This window comes from Tigriopus californicus, chromosome 8 (genome assembly GCF_007210705.1).
Source record: "Tigriopus californicus strain San Diego chromosome 8, Tcal_SD_v2.1, whole genome shotgun sequence".
In the NCBI taxonomy this organism is placed as follows: Eukaryota; Metazoa; Arthropoda; class Copepoda; order Harpacticoida; family Harpacticidae; genus Tigriopus; species Tigriopus californicus.
The window spans coordinates 8428855-8450248 of record NC_081447.1 but is presented as its reverse complement, the minus strand read 5'-3'; the positions used below and the strand labels follow the sequence as shown (position 1 = coordinate 8450248).

Below are 21394 nucleotides of genomic sequence, written 5' to 3'. Positions count from 1 at the left end.
TTTCCTCTCTTGCAACAACCTTATGGTGGATATGGCTCGTCAACGTCTTTACGATCCACAATCTCGGCACTCAATTCAAGGGTATTTGGGCCGGGCCGTTGCCCTGGCTCTCACTGTGGTTTGCGGTAATTCTGCGGATCCTTTCGTCAATCTGCTCAATCAGTTCCCAGAGTTGTTAGCTCCGACCTTTAACAACGTGACTCCTAAACACAGCGTTTTTCACCATCTCCCCACTTCTGGCCATCCAGTCTTCTCCAAAGCTCGACGCTTATCTGGGACCAAGCTGGTGGCTGCCAAGGCCGATTTTCAACGAATGATGGATTTGGGCATTTGCCGTCGTTCCCAAAGCAACTTTGCTTCCGCTCTCTGATGGTTCATGGCGATGTTGCGGGGATTACCGCGCCCTCAATGCGACAACCACTCCCGACCGATATCCAATCCCCCACATTCAGGATTTGGCAGACGGTCTTCATGGTACCACCGTTTTTTCCAAAGTTGACCTAGTCCGTGGTTATAACCAGATCCCTATGGCACCTGAAGATGTACACAAGACCGCAATCATTACCCCTTTTGGACTTTTTGAGTTTGTCAAGATGCCGTTTGGTCTTTGTAACGCGGCCCAAACTTTCCAAAGGATGATGGATTCCATACTTGGCGATTTGTCATTTGTTTATGTTTACTTGGACGACATTTTGGTCGCCAGTCATTCTCAGCGTGCTCATCTCGATCATTTGCAAATTCTGTTCAAACGACTGTCGGAGAGTGGATTGGTCGTCAATCAAAAGAAATGCGTACTTGGCGTGTCCGAACTGTCCTTTTTAGGGCACAGAATTTCACGACAAGGCATCGATCCCTGGCCCGACAGAATCCAGGGTATTAAGGACTATGCCTTACCTTCCACTCCAAAGGGGCTTCGAGAATTCTTGGGTATGATTGTCTTCTATCATCGTTTCATTCCTGGGTTGGCAGCGGTATTGGCCCCTTTACATGATTGTCTCAAGGTTAAACCGAAGGACTTTGTCGTAACTTCTGCCCTGAAGGATCAGTTCTATTTGGCGAAGAAAAAGTTGGAAGATGCCACCCTGCTTGCGTTTCCTTGCGGATCGGCTCCCTTGGCCTTGACCACCGATGCTTTCAGCGTGGCCGTGGGAGCAGTCCTTGAGCAATTCACGAATGGCTTGTGGCGACCTTTGGCCTTTTTCTCCCGGAAACTGCGCCCTCCCGAAATTAAGTACAGCACATTCGATCGCGAATTGCTAGCTATTTATTTGGCCATTCGTCATTTTCGTCACTTCATTGAGGGGCAATCGCTATCCATTTTTACGGATCACAAACCCTTGACTTTCATGTTTACCAAAACCAGTGATCCCATTTCGTCTAGAGTTCAACGCCAGATTGCATATGTGTCTGAATTTACAACGGTTATTCATCATTTGGCCGGGAAACAAAACGTAGTGGCCGACGCTCTCTCCCGCGTAGGCACATTGACGCACTCTGTGTCGGCGGAGGCCATCGCCGAGGCTCAAGCTAAAAGTCCCGAACTGGCGGCCGTCAAGCCATCGGTAACCTCTCTGAATCTGGAAATGGTCCGGAGTTCGACTGGAGTGGAACTCTTGTGTGATGTGTCATTGAAAAACCCTCGCCCATGGGTTCCGGAGCCTTTGCGAAAGATCGTGTTTGACTCTGTTCACTCCACGGCTCATCCAGGCGCCCGGGCCGGGAAGCGGCTCATTGGCCGACACTTTGTCTGGCACGGCCTCAACCGCGACATTACGCGGTGGACTGCCCAGTGTTTGGCTTGTCAGCGAGCCAAAATCGTCCGCCATACCCGAGCCCCCTTGGATCACATGGAAGTACCCTCAGCTCGTTTCCAGGTCATCCATCTCGATCTGGTGGGCCCATTGGATACTTCCAACGGCAATCGCTACGTGCTTACTATCATAGACCGTTTTTCACGTTGGCCGGAAGCCGTACCCTTACCCGATATGACGGCGTTGACCTGTGCCAGAGCTTGGCTTACCACCTGGGTGTGTCGTTTTGGTCTACCGGAGTCCATCATCACGGATCGTGGAGCGCAATTCACCTCCGCCCTTTGGGAAGAATTATCAGTGCAACTGGGGACCCGCCTCCATCATACTACGGCTTACCACCCCCAGTCCAATGGCATGGTGGAGAGATTACATCGTCAAATAAAGGATTCGTTGCGAGCCCGGTTGGCAGGTTGCCATTGGACACTTCACCTACCGTGGATATTATTCGGAATCCGTTGTGCTCCAAAAGACGACAACAATCTTTCCCCCGCTCAATTGCTCTACGGTACAAGTCTCAGGGTACCCGGAGCCCTGTGTGTTTACCCCGGCGTCAGTTCCCCTCACGCACAACACTTCAGTGATCTACGCGAAAAATTGCTTCATGTCTTGCCCCCTCCTACCCATTTCCATGGCAAAAGCGAATCGTACATCCCTCCTACCTTGACTACCTGTCCCTGGGTCTGGATTCGTGTAGACAAGATCCGTGCTCCCTTGGAACCTCCATACGAGGGTCCGTTCAGGGTGCTGCACCGAGGAGCCAAATCGTTTGTCCTGGACATCAATGGCAAACGCAAAACCGTTTCAATTGACCGTCTCAAACCTGCAATCCTAGATCCCTCCAATGCACCTCCAATCGTCACGCGAGCTGGCCGTGTGATAGTTCCTACTGACCGTTTCCGACCCAGATGAATCCGGATCTTCCGGGGGAGTTACGTGGCGGCGCTTCAGTCGACCACAACTCACGAACAAGACTCAGGACTCGTATGGTTAATTCGTATTTTATGCTGGCAATTGATCTGAATAAACGGAACGAAGAACACGGGATATTGTGACCGCTCCAGATCTGTTCAATCTGGTCCATCCACTCTACTGCAATAACCAAGATTTTCATCACTTACCTCTACCTACCTGTCTTTGTACTATCTGCAACTCATCTCTTACCTTTTTTCATGTGCATTGAAACAATTCTAGTCATACTCATTGTGATATCACTTTCTAGTCAACTATTTTATTGCCTTTACCTTTTTGACATTCTTCTTGTTTTACCATTTTGTATAATGTATATACATCAGATTTTATTTTATAGTTACTTTTACGCCATGACATGACCAACAGTCGCAATAAAGATTATTATTATTCAAAGAAACCACGCCACATCCTAGTCTTAACTCAAAGGTATGAGTTCTTAAAAACTTGTGTCAGTTGTTCTATATGCACCTACACCGAAGCAGCAAGACTCTTGTACTTGCTCTGTATACGGTCAATGGATTATATATAATAAATAGAGATCGGATTTTAAAAAGAATTACAGAAAAAATATATCTTCACGTTTTTGACGTTTTTGGCACAAATAAATTTTGGTCCCAAATCCTTCAATGTTACTTTTTTGCTTTTAGCAAGAATAAATGCTTTTAGATAGATAAGGTATTACGAAAGTAAATTGGTTAAAGGATTGAGAGAAAGATCTCTGTGCGGAGAGAGAACGAGTTCTCTCATCACTTCCACAGCATTAATTCTTCAAAAGGGCCTTACGCTGCATGAAATTTGGTTTACCTTCCAGATTTCAGAGGGTGCTTTGTCAGTCAGCTGCTACCAAATAAAGGACTGATTTGGCCGATTTCTCTTTATTGATTTATGATGCGTTTCTGTTGTTTTTGGCCAGTTATATCAAAATATTGTGTTTAATTAGTGACTCGGGTCACATAATGTCCGGTAGAGAAGTCGCTGTCATGGAATGTTACGAGACGCTAATGGAGAAATCCACCGTGCCTCTTCCCGTTTTGTTTGGGCAATCTGACGTTGCAAATAAGGGACCTTATTGCGGCATACACACACACACACACACACTCGCCCTTTACACCAACTGTGGTTCGCAGTTTAATCAAACAACCCTGATCTCACGTCTATCTCTAGTAGACCCATCTGGCCCATCTGGTTAGTGGTTCCTTTCAAGAAGCCAAGGCAAGAATCGAAGTGACAATGGCAGTATAAAGCCAAGCAAAGTGGCTAAAGAGTTTCAATGAGCGGGAAAAATTTCCATTCAAGCTCTTATATGACATGAAGTATATTTTCTACAAGATATGCGAGTGTGTCTTTCTTGGAGGTCAAAAGTCCAATTTCAAGCAATACCTTAATTCAGGACGTCATCAAGTAAACGGAAAAATCAAACGAAACATGCTCCAATCGCAAATTGAAACTGGTGCTACGAATGTGGTTGTTCCCATGTGGTTATATGACATGAAGTATATTTTCTACAAGATATGCGAGCGTGTCTTTCTTGGAGGTCAAAAGTCCAATTTCAAGCAATACCTTAATTCAGGACGTCATCAAGTAAACGGAAAAAATCAAACGAAACATGCTCCAATCGCAAATTGAAACTGGTGCTACGAATGTGGTTGTTCCCAAGCCACGAAGTGAAGTTTTGGGCCGACAATTTGTTCAGCTTTTCTATCTGCAACCATCCCATGGATTAAGCTTGAACACCCCACGATCCGCGATTTTTTGGAAACAAACTTAGGGGTGCAAATTCCCATTGAGTCTACTTTGAAAAAAATATTTGCCTGACTGTTACGAAGAGATAGCAGAATTAATACGGCTTTACCTGGTTAAATGCCCCCTGTGGATTAGTATGGACGAAATAACAGATGCCATGGGCTGTTCCGTGGCAAATGTCCTGCTTGAAAAACTTGATGAAAAAACTACCAGAAGCCCCACTTGCTCTTATATGTCTTTCTTGACCAATGCAACTCTGGCACTGTAGCTCGGGTGATCAATGACACCTTGCGCTTGGTGACCCAAAATTTTGATTGCCATCATGCCAAGACATTTCTCTCAGATGCTGCTCCCTATATGGTGAAGGCTGGCCGCAAATTGAAAATATTCTATTCATTGCTAATCTACATCACATTCCTAGCACATTGGCATCACAGGATAGCCGAGAAGGTCAGAGAGCTCTTTGTGGATGTTAACAGCCTGGTGGCCAAGCTGAAGCAAATATTTCTTAAATCACCCCATCGTCGAAGGCCAAAAGAGGTAATAACATCCTCACAAAGGTCAAAGAAAGCATTCAAACCATTCCAAGGGACATGGGCAACACCTCGCAGGTATAAAGTTTTGGAAATTTACCATAATCTAGTACCAGTTAAAGAGTATTTGTTCCTTCAGATGGACAGGAACTCGGTATGTCAAAAGAATCAAGAATTGGCTTTGCTTCAAAATGTAGCAAACGACATCATGGGGAAATCCCAAGCCATTCCAGAAAACTTCACCCATTGAGCATTGCAAAGCTCAAATGTACCCCTACCACAATTGTTGATATTGAAAGATTGTTTTCTTTGTATAAATGTCTCCTCTCAGACCGCGCCAGAGACTAACGCCGGAAAGCGTTTCCAAAAGTATGATCGTTCATTGATATTACAACCGCACCAACGAATAAATGTCATGGCCAATTACTCTCGCCCTCATGTCCCCATTTTTCTTTTTGATTCTTTTCCTGGTTTGGACGAGTTGAACTTGTGGACATTGACATATTCGAGGCACAATAAAAATTATCACGTGCATTTTCAGGTCTGGATTTTGAAGAGTCCATGAATGGAACAAGGTTTGGATGAAGCGAAATAATTAGTAATTCTATATATGTTTTTGGTTTGGGGTGGTGGGGTCGGGGTGGTGGATGGTGGGTGGGGAAGCCAGCCATCACATCGTCCACTTCCAGATTCCATTAGGCAGGTTCATGTCCGGTATCAGTTTTGGTTCTCCATCTGTGTGTGCGGCTAGCATCTAAAAGTTTCCTTTGGAGAAAGGTCGGGGAGGAGAATCGAACGGGGAACATCTCTCACTCTAGGACATTGCGTTAACCACTACACCACGTCTCCTTCGTTAGCTAGGGAGTTAGAGATGATGGGATCAATCTGCCTCTCCAAAAAGGAACTGTCGTCGACCAACCACTCCACTTATGTGGTGCTTCCTTGCCAAGAAGTAGTGCTGATGATAGTCCCTAGTGACTGTATTGGTGTGCTTCCAAACAGTTGGCTGGTGACGTCTCTTCCTTGCATTTTACCCGAATGTTGATGACCCACAGGGGGCAGATATTTGTCTGCTCGCCAGTGTCGTCAATGGCAACGAACTCAGAGCTGCCTACTATCAAGGGTGCAGCTTTTAGGCGATGGTTTGTTCATTGTAGTCTGAACCCAAACACATTGCAATAAGACACATATTCGACAGACGCAGAGGAGGGCAGGGCATCAGGATCTGAACTGCTTGTATCCGTGATTTGTTGAAGGCAAATTCCTTGCCGTCCTGTGGAACAGCACACTATGGCAAAGTGACCCCTTTTTTCAGATTGTCACCCCAAAATTTTCTCATTATTTGGGGTGAATTATTACTAGAGCTGCGTTTGGTTGTGAGTAATAGTGAGAGGCTGCCATTCCGCGCATTTCACCATGCATTAGAAAGGGTGACTGACACTTTTGAAACTAAAACTAATTTATGCATAGAATAAAGAGCAATACAATGCCTTAGAAAAAATCTGAAGCAATAGTTTTTGTGATGCTTTGCATCTGGTTTTTATCATATTCTGTGATTTTGGTATCTTTTAGCTTGTTTTTGAGGCAGCTCCAATCTACCTCGTTCGATGAATTTTGGATACCCTTGAATTTCATCACATTGTTCAAAAAGGTACTTCCAATAGAGAGAATGTAACCCTTGAACAAACTTAATGCTGTTTGAGTACATAAGGTATGAAACTAAGCATAGAATTGATCTCAATCAGATTTGAAGACAAGATGTAATGTAATAAACTGTTTTTTATCTTAGAGATAATAATTCAGTATCTTACTTTAATAAAACCTTAATAGTTTGAACTCTTTCTTTAGCAACTCTTTCTGGATTGTTTGCTTAGTATTTGCTTGTTTTTGTTTGAATGAATCCATTTGAAACTTCGTCTTCCTTGTTTGTACCCATCAGTATTGCTTAGGCACAACTTGTGAATACTCTTCGGAAATTTTGGGATTTTTCACTCAACTATTACTTCCGACAGCTGCAAGTTTTGTCCAACAAATTGAAGAGTTACAAAAGATCGAACAAGTTCAAAGTTCACTAGGAACATTAAAGAAATGAGAGAGCTCTCGTATTGGGGGTGGGGGATTAAAAAAAAAATTGGGACTATACAAGGTTCAGATGAGGGTAAGAAAGGTATTTGATACTGTACGTTATCAAAAGGATTTAGGATCAATCGTAGCGACTGTAGAGGCTTATTGTGCGTTTTGAGAGCACCTTTAAGCCCTCAAGAATTCAGGCTAGTTCGAACAATGAAGTCTACCTCTTTTCTTACTCGGGCTCCTTGATTGTTTGATGTGCTTCCTTTTAGTACTCGTTACTTGGACAAATTTTTATCTAATCTTTCAGTTCAACTCTACATTAGCTACGAGCTCGATCTGACAGCTCAAATTCGTTGTTAGCCAGGCGAAATATGATCTTTCGTTTCAATATTACTGGGGGATGGCATTCGTTGTGGTGGTTAGAAAAGCCCGTGAAAAATCAAACCAAGCCAAAAAAAATGCATAAACAGAATAAGGGATGGTACCACCATTGCAAAAAGCTTGCCATGGGTCGTTTGGGCTGTCTTGGGCGGATGTGAAGAGCTTGGGCCATCACTCTTTTTTTTTGTTTTTTAGCACTGAATAATGAATGTCATAGCTTTGAATCAAAATATAAACATCTAGGCACACAGTTTATTCAAAAAATATCAATTACTTGGCAGTTCGTCAAACCTCTTCATTTCAAGTTTACGGTTGTTAAATCAACTAATCTGAACATCTTTGACGCGTACTATCTCGGGCTGTAAAAATAGCAAAACTCACCTCAAAGTGTACAACAGTTCCGTTTATTTAACAAGTTTAAAGTTTTTAAAGCACAGAGTTTTTTTCTGACAAGGAATTGATATTTTTCGCAAATTGAGCGGAACACTTGTACGTTCTGACACACGCTGCCCATTAGAATGTTGTTGGTATGGAATACACAAAGACTGAATCAATAATCAAATACATTCCTGAGATTCCGAGTCAGATTTTATTCTTCTTTCGATTAACTTAGCAAGCCACATTTTAAAGCGTCAAAATCTTTCCAAATAATATTTGGGTGTCAGGTTGACTTTTCGCCCTTTAAAGTGAGCAAATGAGTCTTTCAAAGCCAAAATGCAATATTTTTAGGAATCTAACCGTATGGCTCCCCATTTGTGGCTGAGGAATGGGCTTCTAAAATTCCTTGACAAGAAAATGGAAAGAAAAATCAAGCCAGTCCTCTCCTTGATAAATCGCATCTCTATTAATTTCTTTTATGTTAGAAAAAAATAATTTTGTTTCATACGGAATGTTCATACCTTCAGTTCATCCGCTTCAATCGAACCACTCCCATCGGCGTCGTACTGATGCCACAGCTGAAATCAGGTAAACATGTAAGCAAGTGTGCATGGCATGGAGTTGTTGGAATTATCTCACTTTGACTAACTGTTAACCATAGACAGATTTGAGGTTTCTCGCTAGTTTCTTTGTTTTGATTTTTGGGCCAATTTTGGACCCTGTAATCTATCTGACATTTTTGACATTTATCTGACCAGATTATGGTGGAGTCTATGGTCAAGTTAATTAAAATGCACGGGATATTTCAAATGACAAGGGTAACTAGAATTACACAATCGACCAACATCTAACACCCCCCTTTCGACCTTTCGATGATGTTCTTCGAAGTTCCCAAGTGCCATTAATAAAATCATCGGAGTAGCATGGGCACAAATCTCACGCGCTTGAATCTCCTTGGCTGATTTGAAGTTCTGGTTTGAGGTCCGGGGTCGTTGTTGTTTGGGGGGGGTCATCTTTGGTTTGTGGTTTCTGAAGAAATCTCAAAAAACTTCGGTTCTGCCATAATAATCGACCCGACGGGAGCCGAATCCGATAACCACGGCACTTCCCTCTTAAAGTGATCATCCCTGACCGGTCCCACAACTTAGTAAAACATGCTTGAACTTGTTGGACCTTTTGCAAACCTACTGAACTTATTGGATCCCAAATGGGTGAAACATATTCAAGATGTAGCTGGACAATCGACTTGCAAAGAGTTAGCATCGTGATGCTATCTCTGGACTTAAACGTGCAATATATCCAACCATACATTTGAAAAGCTTTACCCACTTTCAAGTGGAAATGCTCATCGAACTTTCCATTATTTTGGAGGACTGCACCAAAATCTTTCATAGATGAGACCTGCTCAATATCTTTACCTCCATTATCTACGAGTGGAGTATTTAAAGGAGTTGACCCGAACGTCATTGAACGGAATTTCATTTCGTCAACTTCATTGACATCAAGAATTTCAAGTACGTAGTTTGGACTTCATGATCTTCTCAAACACCTTCGCAATATTCGAAGTGAGAGAAATCGGTCTATAGTTACTGGGGAGCGACTTATCTCCCCCTTTAAAAATTGGAACAACATGAGCTAACTTTAGTGAAGATGGAAACTTGCCCTAATCCAAGATGCAACGCATCAGGTAGGAGAAAACATGAGCAAGAACCCGAGAGCATCTCATCAGAAACTGAGATGTCACACCATCAGGACCAGGAGAACTTGAAAGCTTCAAGTCCCTGATGGCAGCTAAAGCATCTTGATCTGGAATCATCGAATTGCTCAATTTGACTAAAAACATCAATCTCACCAGACTCGTAATTAGAACAATGAGCTTTTGTTTCTAAACTCAGTGGTGTTGAAAGGACACGAGATAACTAATCTCCTAGCATGTTAGCCATAGCCTCTACATCTAACGGCTTCCCCAGCAACCTCAAAAGGCCCAATAGGGTGTTTCATCTTTCTCTTAGAGTTTGTGTAAGAGAAAAAAGCTTTCTGATTCGACCTGACCTCCTGAACCACCTTACTCTCAGTTTGTAACTGGTCATATTCGATAGAGCCCTTAATCTTACCCTGAACTACGTCCAACTCTTTTTGAAGACTATCCACAACTACTGGATTCGAAGTACTCTTCAGCCTTTTTACTAGTTTGCAACTGTTTTTGAACAGTCTTCCTATATTTTGGAATTTTTGTCCGTGTCCCACCCTTCGGAACACATTCAGAAATTGCTAGACTGGAGCAAAGTTCCTCAAAAACTGAAGCTAATTTAGTAATCGTTGCGTCTATGCAAGATTCCTGTTTCAGAATTGAAACCAGGTCTAGCTAGTTCTTCTAATCTTTCTATAATCAATGGCCAATCTTTATCTTTGAACTTGAACTTGGCCAGGTCGACCTTTTTGGCCGGTTTTACTCTCGAGCACGCCGGCTTTTGAATTATGGTCGACTCAATCTCAAGAGCATAATGATCTGAAAGATTACTAGGTATCACATGGACATACTGGATCAGATCAGGGTCAAATCCAAAATATTATCTGCTCAGGTGGCTACTCCAACATGGTTGGAGAAATTGCGCAACATCGCAAATTCTTCCAGTTTTTCTAACAACTGAAATATCGAGTTCGAAAACGGAATATACCCATCGGGACTAGCCTCCCACTCTATAACGCTAGCCGGAAATTTAAAGTCCCCTACAAAGAAAACTTTCGCGCAAACTGCCGGATCCAATTTATTTCCAGTGACAGACCCCTGGCCGAAGCCAGGTTTCTGTTATAGAGATGAATGCAATCTCACTCTCAACGGCTAGTTCTTCTAAGATCTTAACTTTTGTGTTGTCTTTTTTAGAAATCATACAATGCACGTTCAAATATAGCCCCTTTACGGGCCTCTCTTTTGACGAATCTAGTTCGCAAGATCTTGAACCATTCTGTCCAACCGTAAAAAATCCCGCTTATCAACAAAGCTACGTTCTACTGGAGGCAAAGCATGATGAGCTAATGGGGAAGGTTGTGTTTGAGGAATGGGTTGGGCAACTACATTTGAATAGAAACGTATTTTGGGAATAGGGGTGGATTGGGAATTTGAAGGAGGAGGGAATGGGGAGAGAGGGTGGGTGGTAAGAGGAGAGGGAGGGAGGCAGCTAAATGGGTTAAGGAAGGGAGGTGAGGTGGGATTAGGTTTAAGAATAGGGTCAGCTCTAAAACTAGGAGACTGAGCTAGTCTGTACCTTTGTTTCCTTTGCCTCCCTTCTACGTGGACGGAGTTGCACCGTACATTAAAGCACGTCTTAAGTCTCATGGACTGACAGCACATGTAAGGGTGGAAAAAAGGACAATCTACCTTTGAACATCCCTTCTTCCTATTTTACTTCCCAAGACCGAACTTGAGAAGTTTATTGAAGTTTGATAAAGTTAATGCTTTGAGAACAATTCAATTCAATGAATATTATCTTAGGACTACCTTTGAAGGAGAGCACACGCAAAAACTACAGACGGTGTTAGCATGCTTTACAAGAACCAACCTGCATCGATTTGTTCATGCTTTGTAATTTCACTCTTACTTACATAGACGTATGTAAAATAGACCCACAGTACCAGTGAATTCGCTCAAAAGATTGCCAATGCATTTTCCTAAATTTAACCCATCATTATAATACTTGCACCAGTATTAATGGGCTTTCGTAATGCACGCATACAAAGACACAAATTTAAATGCCAAAACAACAATTTGCCTAGAAACTTACAGTAATCATGAGCCATCGCCTGAGTTTTCTACCTTCTCTCCTGTCCAACTATCGCTAGTCTTGAGGGTGTTTCAAAAGAAACGAACTACCTCTTCTATCTCGTACCTATGACTTTTGATCGAAGAGTCATTAAGGAGATATCTTGAGCATCAAAGTCAACTGCATAAATGTATTGGTCCTTTTTGCATCTCTTAGAACATATCATACCGTCTGTAAGCCTCTAGAAACAAATATATCGTTTATTGTTCCGTTTCTTTAGAAGCACCATCTAATATCTTCACTTCGAGAACTGTCAGCATAGTCTCAAGTGCATAAGGCTTTTCGTACTCCAAACCAGAAACCCCGGGTTGGCCTTAATGTCATTTGACATGAAAAAGGCGGTTCCTCGGGGCTTACGAATCCCTTTCAGCTCATTTCATAGTCATCAGTATAAAGTCAGAAGCAGAGCTAAGTCGTTTGTGGGACAAGAGTGTCGGCCGACTTACTAAACACACCGTGCGTACCTCTATGCCCTAACCTGAGCACAATAGAACAATGTATGGTATTACTGGAGGTTATTTGTCTGGTCTTCAGTAGCAAGATGATTGCCCGTAATCATTTTTTTCAGCGTCTGTTACCATAGCTCCATAGCTCTCGTTATCATTTCTCGAGATAAATATTGGCTATATTTGGTTCTTCCCCTGACAAAAACTTTTCCTCCATGCATGGAAAATACTAGTAATTCGACTTTGAAAGTGTTAAGTTCTCACCTTCATGAATTCCACACTCGAATCCAGCGGATTGTCAAAGCGGAAGAGCAACAAGAAGTTTTCTTCCATTGGGAGCAATTGAGCAAGCTGAAATAGAGATGACGTTCATCAAAAGGCACATAATATTCATTTGTAGGTGGAAAGCCCAACGAATACGAACTTCACGAATTTCAATTTTTCCGTCTTGGTTGTCATCATAGGCTTCGAGAAAACACTCTCTAAGCTCCAGCAACATGACATCCGATACAACCTGAAAAAAATCAGACACGAATGATTTCACGCTTTCAAATGAAATAATGTTCATCTTTCTTTTCACCAAATAAATCGATTTATTGCAAGTTCCTCAAGGTAAAAGGTGAAAAATAAGTGCAATTTTCGCATAGTAACCTCCACAGAACTCCAATAATTTGGAGGACCTTCGTATTCCGAAGATGTGGCACCGACATAAAATCCAATGAGAAAACCATCAAGCAAGAGCCAGTTACAAAATCGTCTAGATGTGTTGATCAATTGCAAATACGGAATCTGAATAAAGCAATGACGAAGTTACGAATATGGTTTGATTCTATGTGAAGGTGTTCAGGCTTTAGTGTTAGAAAATAGCTGGAGTTTGGCACCATTCGTTGCTTGCTCAGGCAGATATTGGTTTTTGGATTAGATTAAAATAGCGAGAAAAAATCCAAAGCTTATTACATATTATTATGACATAGCGCATATTGACATAGCTGGTTTAGTCATTAAACAATTTATCAAGTTTAACTCCCCTTTTTTATTTGGGAAAGTCAGCAAAAAATGGAGTTGCAGTTGAGCTAGCAATACCTGCCATCATAGACTTGATCCAGCGAAAAAAACAAAATCAAACAGTGAATAAAAGCGCCCTAAACAGTAGCAATAGACTCTCGAAAAGATTTAATTGCATGCTATAACATCCGTATCAATTAAAAAGTGTTCTGATGTCCATAGCAAAGGAGAAGTTGTAATTATTTTGTCAGTAAAATGAAGAAACTCAATGGATAGGCCAGTAAATGTAGTTGTTTGACTAGAATTTTTCATAAAACGCAACGAACTGGATTGAAAATGACCTTATTCCCATGGTAGCAACTTTTTTAGTATTTTAGTCCCTTCAGTTTATTTTTCCCAACGTTTTTCGCACTTTTCTCAATTTTTTTCGCATTTTCCCGACTTATTCGCATTTTTTCGTCCTTTTCTTATTTTTCCAATTCTTTTGCGCATTTTTCGAACTTTAAGAAATGATTTTTGCAAACATGGCAACTTTTCATTCGAGGTCTAGTTATTATACTGAAAGTTAACTACAACTACTGCTGGTTTTTATTAAGAAGGGAGATTTTGTTCAAAGTAGCATTATGGGCCCCCTTGATATTATAGTCAGGATTATCTCTGAGCCACATGATGATGATTTAAAAATCATACAACATGGAATGTCTTGGTTGAAAGGTCAATTCAATGGTCAATCCAATTTAATGAAAATAATATAGAATTGATTTGCCTTCAATTGAGGACGTTTCCGTTTCTTACTTTATTGCTTTAATTCGAAAAATGGTTCCGAGGTTCCCATGAACAAGAGCAGGCCGATTTGGCGGGAAGCCCGTTCACAGTCCATATTTCTAGAAGTTTGTGCCACAGATCAAGATGCCTCAGTGACCATCAGGAACTTGAACCTTTTGAGTTCTCCTGGCTCTGGTGGTATGACATCTCAATTTCTGACGAGATCTTCATGCATTATAGCTTCAATTTGCTGATATCTAAACATTGTATTTTTAATTAGACAAGCCTTCCCCTTTTTCAAGGTAGTTAATGTTATTTAAACAAACAAAAATTTTGAAAGGTTTCGGTTATTCCAATATTTTCTTACCGCAAGGTAAAAAAGATGGTTATCATTGAAGAAGTAAGATAGAAGAGGAAAAATCTAGTTCGCTGTGGTTCTTTAATGCAACTAAATCGGTAACGAGAGGACACTTCAACTCCAGTCAATTGAAAAATCAGATACCATACCCTTAAAGCCTTTCGGCTGTCACCTATCAGTTCTGAAAACAAGTCCGCCTGGCTGGCTCCTATCACACTCTGTAGTTCATGTTTCCTCTACATATGTTGAAATGTCCCGTTTGGGCATTCTTAGATGGGATTAGTTTAGCCGTTGCTCGTTTTTTGCTTTTCTAGCACTACCATGTTGTGTACATGCCAATAACTGAAGTTTGAAGAGGTTTAAATCCTAATAAGTACACTAATAACCAAGACAATAATTAAAGCTAGAGCATCTATGATTAAAGCAAATACAGTGGGCACGTGGAAGGTTGAGGGCATGTAACGGTTCAAAAGTTCTTGTTCAGAATGTGTTGGCGTCTCTTTTTGGCGGGAAATCAGCGATTGGTGGGACATACAAAATTTGTTAATCTCGCACCATCTGTTGAATCTTAGTTACATATTGAATATCGCCTGTTGAATGACGAGGATTTCCAAGCCTCTTTAGATTTGGACTCTTCATCTTGGGCTCCCTTGTCGGGGAAATCCGGTCGCTCTACATCACAGGCTCTTTGAAGCAGGACCAGCTTGTGGACGGGCCTGTGATTTTCTGACACCGAGGTTTTTTTAATGTTACTTCCATCTCTGTCACCGACATAAATTCGGGCACTCCTAACAATATCTGTTTGGTCTGGGTACACTTCTTGAACTCTAGACAATCTCCAGAGATTTCGGGGCTGGTTCTGATCTTTCAGGATGACGATATACCCCACTCGCAAATTCGCTCTTCCCTGAATTCATTTCTGACGGGGCTGTAAGGAATCGAAGAACTCCCTACGGAATTGGGACCGAAACTGTTCCAAGAGATACTGTGTGCATCGCCAATGTCGCCTTGCATACAAATCGGTTCTTTCAAATTGTCTTGGGGATGGTAATATCACCTGTGTTTTCTGGTCAAGGAGCATCGACTCCAACGTATGTCACATGTAAGATACATACTTTTAGACCACTACTTAGTTACGGTGTAATAGATGACATCATGATTTTTAATTAATTGCTAAGTAAGTAAGTTCCCTATCTACATTGAATAGGTTTTTGAAAATTTCAATTTTTATACTGTTTTTAGGTTTATAAGTTGATTATGTGTGCTAGAATACTATAACACAATAACATCAATGTTGTTCTCTGTGGCTGTCTGAGGTAGAAAAGTGCCAAGACGGGTTTGGGTATTTCCGTCAAAACTTTAAAGGGTATTTTTACCATTGTGTAAGAGAAGGGGGGACATCCTTCAGCCTGTCTTCTGGACGGTTCCGAGCCCTGCTGATTATACTGCTGGTGAGAACAATCCTTAGTTTTAAACAAAAGCCAGAATAGTTGAAACACTCAAGAGCATTGGAACTTCATTGGAAAGCATAAATGTCTAATCTTGTTGGAATAGGTCCTGAGGCCTTTATTGGTATCTTTCGGTGAACGTCAACTTGGCTGACAGCAGAAGAAAACCCTTGTCCAAGTGACTGAGAAACACACAGAGCTCATAATCTTTACCACCGCAAACGAACCAAATTGTCTTGAAGGTCCTTCGATCTACTAATCAGTAATCACATCTTTGCCGGGACAATAATATTCACCCTCTACATGGACTGATCTGGTCAACTTGCTTTTGATAGATTCATTAGATCAACACAAGTCATGTACTTTGGGATATAGCACGAACTTGTAGAAATATAGACTGTGAACGAGCTGCCCGCCAAATCGGCCCGCTCTTGGTCATGGAAACTCTGAACCACTTTTCGAAGTAAAGCAATAAAATATGAAACGTAGATATCTTCAATTGAAGGCAAATCATATTCATATTTTCTAACTGTAAAGGGGTTCATTTCAAAATCTTGTTAAAAGCTTAAATAGCTGACCAAAAGCAGGCAGTAAAGTTGAACTTTATGTTGTGTTTAGTACATAACTTTGGACATTTATCCTGAGTTCCCTAAGCATTGTTTTGAGCTTTAACTCGGCCAGGTTCATGTATTTAACAATGTCTTGTGATCGTATGAAGTGCGTATTTAGAATAAACTGAACGGTTTAGGAGATAAGAATTTTTTGCTTCCGTTCGTAGTCCACATCTCTAGAAGTCCGTGGATATAGCTTAGACAATATACAAATCCGCTGAAATTGTGGATTTGGTTTTCAATGAAGGTTGGGTGGATCCTCCGGAAAATGATGCCAGCCTCTTGGACCTCTTTGGGCTTAGGAATACTGAACAAGTGAAGATGCGTACGTGGGGCATTCATTGGACGGTGTTTTTACTGGTGTGTTGTCTGGATGGCCACAGTAGTGATCATCCATCTGCCCATTTGTCTAAATGCCCAGCGATGGCCAACTTTTATTTGCGACCCATGCGCGAAAAATGCGCGAAACCATTCCTCCCTTGGGCAATGATCTAACTCCCTGAATTAATCCATGGCCTCCTTTCAACAAATTAAACCCAATTCATTTTGGTGGGTGTTGAAAGATATTGAATTTGGGAGGTGATTACTGACACAGACGTGGCCAGAGAGGGCCTCAAGTCTACAAAATGACGTGGGGCCAAACTCACAGGAAGTGAATGTTGTTTGGGCCTGTTGGATTTTGTGGACAGCTCTGTTTGTCTTGGATGCTCTCCTTGTATGAAGCTTACAAAATGAGGCTTGAAGAAAATTGATATGGTTACCTTTAGCGAGTTTGCCTTTTCGTACTAACTAGTCCGAAGGGAATAGCGAGGACTTTTTTCGGGAGCTATAGACTTGCTCAAGTTTCTCTTCAAACGTGAGAGCATGCAAAGGCAAATATCTTACCTATGGTACTTTGTATGAAGTTAACTAAAGTTCGGATTTCAGAAACACGTTAAATACCATTGAATAAGCAGTTTCTCTTAGTGACATCCATGATGGATGCCTGGTGTTAATCATTTTTAGTGCTGTACTTTAAAAGCTCAGTGGTAACGTCAGAATCTTTTCTTATGTTGATGATACAAAACTAGTGTGTGGTAGGACAAGGACGCCTTTAACAGGAGGATTGGACATGGCAATTGGCGAAGCTTGGCCACTTTGTAATAATAATATTTCAGCTCCCCAAAAGTCATCACGGATACTGCCATACATCGTGAAAAAGCGATTTAAAAGAAAACCAATCGTGGTTTTCTGACAAAATGTTGAGTTATCGTACTTTAAATGAAAATATTGAAAGTTTCCTGTTTATGTGGCAAAAAGTCTATAGTTTTAAGAATAGGCAATTATGAAAACATTAAAAGATGTGCAGTTTGGTCTCAAATGCCAGTATCTTACCACCTGTTTCTATTTATTACTTTGTCAAAGTGCTGTGACAAAAAGAAAAATCGGTCTAGCTCCGCTGATGTCCACTCCTTTAGTTAAAGGTCTCTCTGGGTAGGAATAACAAAGTTACCATTACTCCGGTAGAGGAGTTGTTGAGAGCGAAATGGACTACAACAAAATGAAATTCCGGTTTGGTTTGCAAAAAATCGAACAAACAGCTCTAGAGATCCTTTAATACAACCATCACAAAACTGAGAGTCAGGTATTGAGAGAGATTATCAAAGAAGTTGGGAATGTTGGGATGCAGTATTCAGAGAAGGTACGAAAGGCATCTGATACTGTACGTCAACCAAAATATGCTTGAGCTTTGTCTCAACCCAGGTTGAAGGGTCGATTGTAACGATCGCAGATGCAGTAGAAACGAAATTACAACACTTCGTACCATTTTTCGAAAAAGGAATTGTGACCTCATTACATTTGAAATGATGTAATTGTAACGACTTAAGAAACCCAAAATATCTTGAAAAATTGTAATACTGTTTTTCCATCATGATTGTTTGTGGCATTGTTGCAAAATATCAAGAATCATTAGTCGAGATGAGAAAAATATCTTAGTTTTAGATGAGAAAAACCTAAGTAATATTTACTCCCGGAAAAGGTAAACCATTTTAAAACTAAAACTCTGCACGTATTTTCAAAGAGGCTAAATATTTGGAAAATACTTTTTGGAAACATTTAATTGAATGCTACCAAAGATCATCATTTTTGAAACGTTTTCAAACAGCTTTAGAAAAAAAACGTATTGAAACATTGCGTTAAATTTTAGAAACCTGGGAAATAAATAAAACCGAAGCCAACAGAAAGATCAGTTTTCTGAGGGTTAATTTTTCCAAAAAGGGAAAGCTATGTTACAACATACACCAATTCATGATAACTTAACTACGAATGACAACTATCTACCGTATGAGCGGTAAGTTTGGGTTCCAACTAGAAAGCTCAATGGAGAGTTGATAAATTTGTGAATGTGGTAGCCAAATTTTGGTCGACATATATGTTGATATATGTATAGTGACAAAATGAAATTTAAAAGCTAACAGAAAGGTAACTGGAATCCCATCACCAAAGCTGGCAAAGAGCTTTGGAGTAGCATCGTCAAACTCCATGTTGCTGGGAAGTCAAATTCCGAGATTGATAGGCTCTTCCTGGACAGTAAAATGACTTTACACTTCATCTACAATCATGACCGTCGGTTCAAAGAGAGAAAGGCCAAGAAAAGGTCGGCCACTCACCAAGAGGATCCCACAAGCCATCAAAAGGATCAGAGAGAAGGCGAGGCGAAATCCAACCAGGTCAATCAGGGATGTGGCCAAGGAGGAAGGCCGGCCTTTAACACCATGAGAAGGATTGTCCACAATGATCTTGGGCTCATGGTCTACTAGAAATGCAAACGCCACCTGATGAGCGAGGCCTCCATGAACAAAAGGTTGGCCAGATGTGGAGGTTTGTTGAAGCTGTTGCGAGCTAACATGACCGGTCTAATATTTTAGACCGATGAGAAAGTATCCACGTTGGAACCCTACTTTACTAACCAAACTGACCATGTCCTGGCCTGCAACTTCACAATCACCCTTCTCCAGCACAGATCTGCCTCTTGGTGTGGGCCGGCGGGATGTCCAAACTCTAGAAGTATCCCTCGATCTTCGTCGACATAGGAGTTATGATCGACAGTTGGCATCACAAGTCGATGCTGGAGGCCAAGGTCGTTCCATGCCTATGGAAGATTTACCCTTACACTTCTTACGTTTTCCAGCAAGATTAAGCTTAGGCTCACACAACTAACTAATTCAAGACTTCTGCAAGAATATTTTTACCAGCTTCTGAAGCAAGGAAATGTGGCCCCCCAGGAGCCTGACCTCAATCCAATGGACTTTTTTATTTGGTCCATTTTTGAGGGCAGAACTTGTAAGAAACCTCACGTCGGTATTAAGACCCTGGAGCACACCCTGGTCAAGAAGTGGGACGTCATTAAGGAGGATACCGTGCATGCCGTTGGTGCGTCCATCACCCTTTGTCTCAAGAATATCATCGCCAACAAAGGCCCTCCTCTATGAACGTGCCAAATCAAAAATATTGTTCTCAAACCAGCAAATATTTTATGCTCTGTTGGAATCCATTTTAATCGCTCATGCGGTAACGTACTATAAAACATGGTTAAAATATGTATTTATTTTGATCTTTTAGATATGTCTTTCACCTCCCAAGTTTCAAATTTAAAATAGCCATCTTTTATTAGGTATTTGGATTGACTTGGCAAACATCTTGGCAAATAAACAGAGCCAAGAATGAGAATTATGAATTGCTAGGTAAATAAGCACAGCATAAAGATCGTAATATTGTAGGAATTAAGACAGTACACAGTATTGTAGAAAGGGCAAATTTTCGGGACCAAAAGGAACAAAACAATCTTGACTCCTGGAAGCATTTAAATGCAGCAAATGTGGAACAATTCTGTAATGCTCACAAGTATAACATGTTGACAGGAACACTTTTGCCAAAGTAATTGTAACTAATCCGCTCTTTTTATCGGGGAACGACTAACGCTCTGCTTAATGTACGTTTTGAGAGTACCTTCAAACCCTTGAGAATCCAAGCTAGTTCGAACAATGAAATCTACGTATTTCCTTCCCTCTAATAAGCCTTGGGAATTCGATGCATTGATTTGTTGGCAGGTCTTAAGTTAGACTTGGACAAGTTTTTTGGCCTAAATCCTTGAGCAACCTTCTATTTAAGGGCCAGCCAGATGTGCCACCTCTAATTCATTAGGGGATCATATATCATTAGAATGAAAAGATCAATATGAATAACAAAACTTTCATTTTGCGTTGCTGAGGTTCGCATTCTCAGTGACGACAGGGAAAACAAATTGATGTTTTTTGTAATTGGAAGTCATTTTGGGATGTTTTTTTGTTTTAGCCATTTAATTTCTTTACCTCTGGGCCACAGTCCGTCTGATTGACCGAGGACACAAACTCTCTGAGAAAGCTGTCTAGTTCAGTCCCTTCAATGAATCCATTACCTGAAATAAGGGGTTACATTATACTCCAGCTCGACTCCGTTGACTTGATAAATGTGCTAAAAGCAAAGCTTACCATCATCATCGTAATGATCCCACACTTCCATGAACTGAGCTGCTGTGAGTTGTTTTAGCTCGCGTGATTCCAAGTCTCTGAATTGGCGCATAAAATTGCACGAATCCAAGGTTCCCGATTTTCCACACTCTTTTGCGCTTCCCTCACCCTTCATTTGGACTTTGAGATGTTTCGGCGGTTAAATGAAGGGAATCTAAAAAGAGCGTTGAAAGTTTTTATAATTGAGAGCACTTGATATGAACAAATTTCAGCACTTTAGTTCAGATGAGAAATAATTAGGCCTTTTGTGTTTTAGCTGAACTTTACCCCTTTTCGTCGGCGAAGTGGGTGATCATTAAAGACCGCTCAAATATTCAATATTTGTTTTATGTCGTGAAACAAGTGTACTTGCATATTAACCATATTTCATATTCTTTTTGCATAGTTTGAATTTGGGCAAAGCTTTCAAAACAATTCTCCGTATTTGTGAGACAATTTGAGACATTGTAGCAGAGTGGCTGAAAATGCACCGCAATAAACAAGGCAAAAACCCTCTGCCCAA

The 21394-nt window shown here is 41.1% G+C and overlaps 1 protein-coding gene across 2 annotated transcripts in view; it reads right to left on the bottom strand.

Annotated features, from left to right (window-relative positions):
- Positions 1-21394, bottom strand: part of LOC131884840 (calbindin-32-like) — a 77153-nt gene that overhangs the window by 34317 nt on the left and 21442 nt on the right. For both annotated transcript variants that reach the window (XM_059232725.1, XM_059232724.1), the window contains 5 exons: positions 20854-21046; positions 20695-20780; positions 12580-12669; positions 12420-12506; positions 8410-8466 (listed from right to left, as the gene is read on the bottom strand). In XM_059232725.1, coding sequence (XP_059088708.1) covers positions 8410-8466; positions 12420-12506; positions 12580-12669; positions 20695-20780; positions 20854-21007 — 474 coding nt within the window. In that variant the 5' untranslated portion in view covers positions 21008-21046. The remainder of the gene's footprint in view (positions 1-8409; positions 8467-12419; positions 12507-12579; positions 12670-20694; positions 20781-20853; positions 21047-21394) is intronic.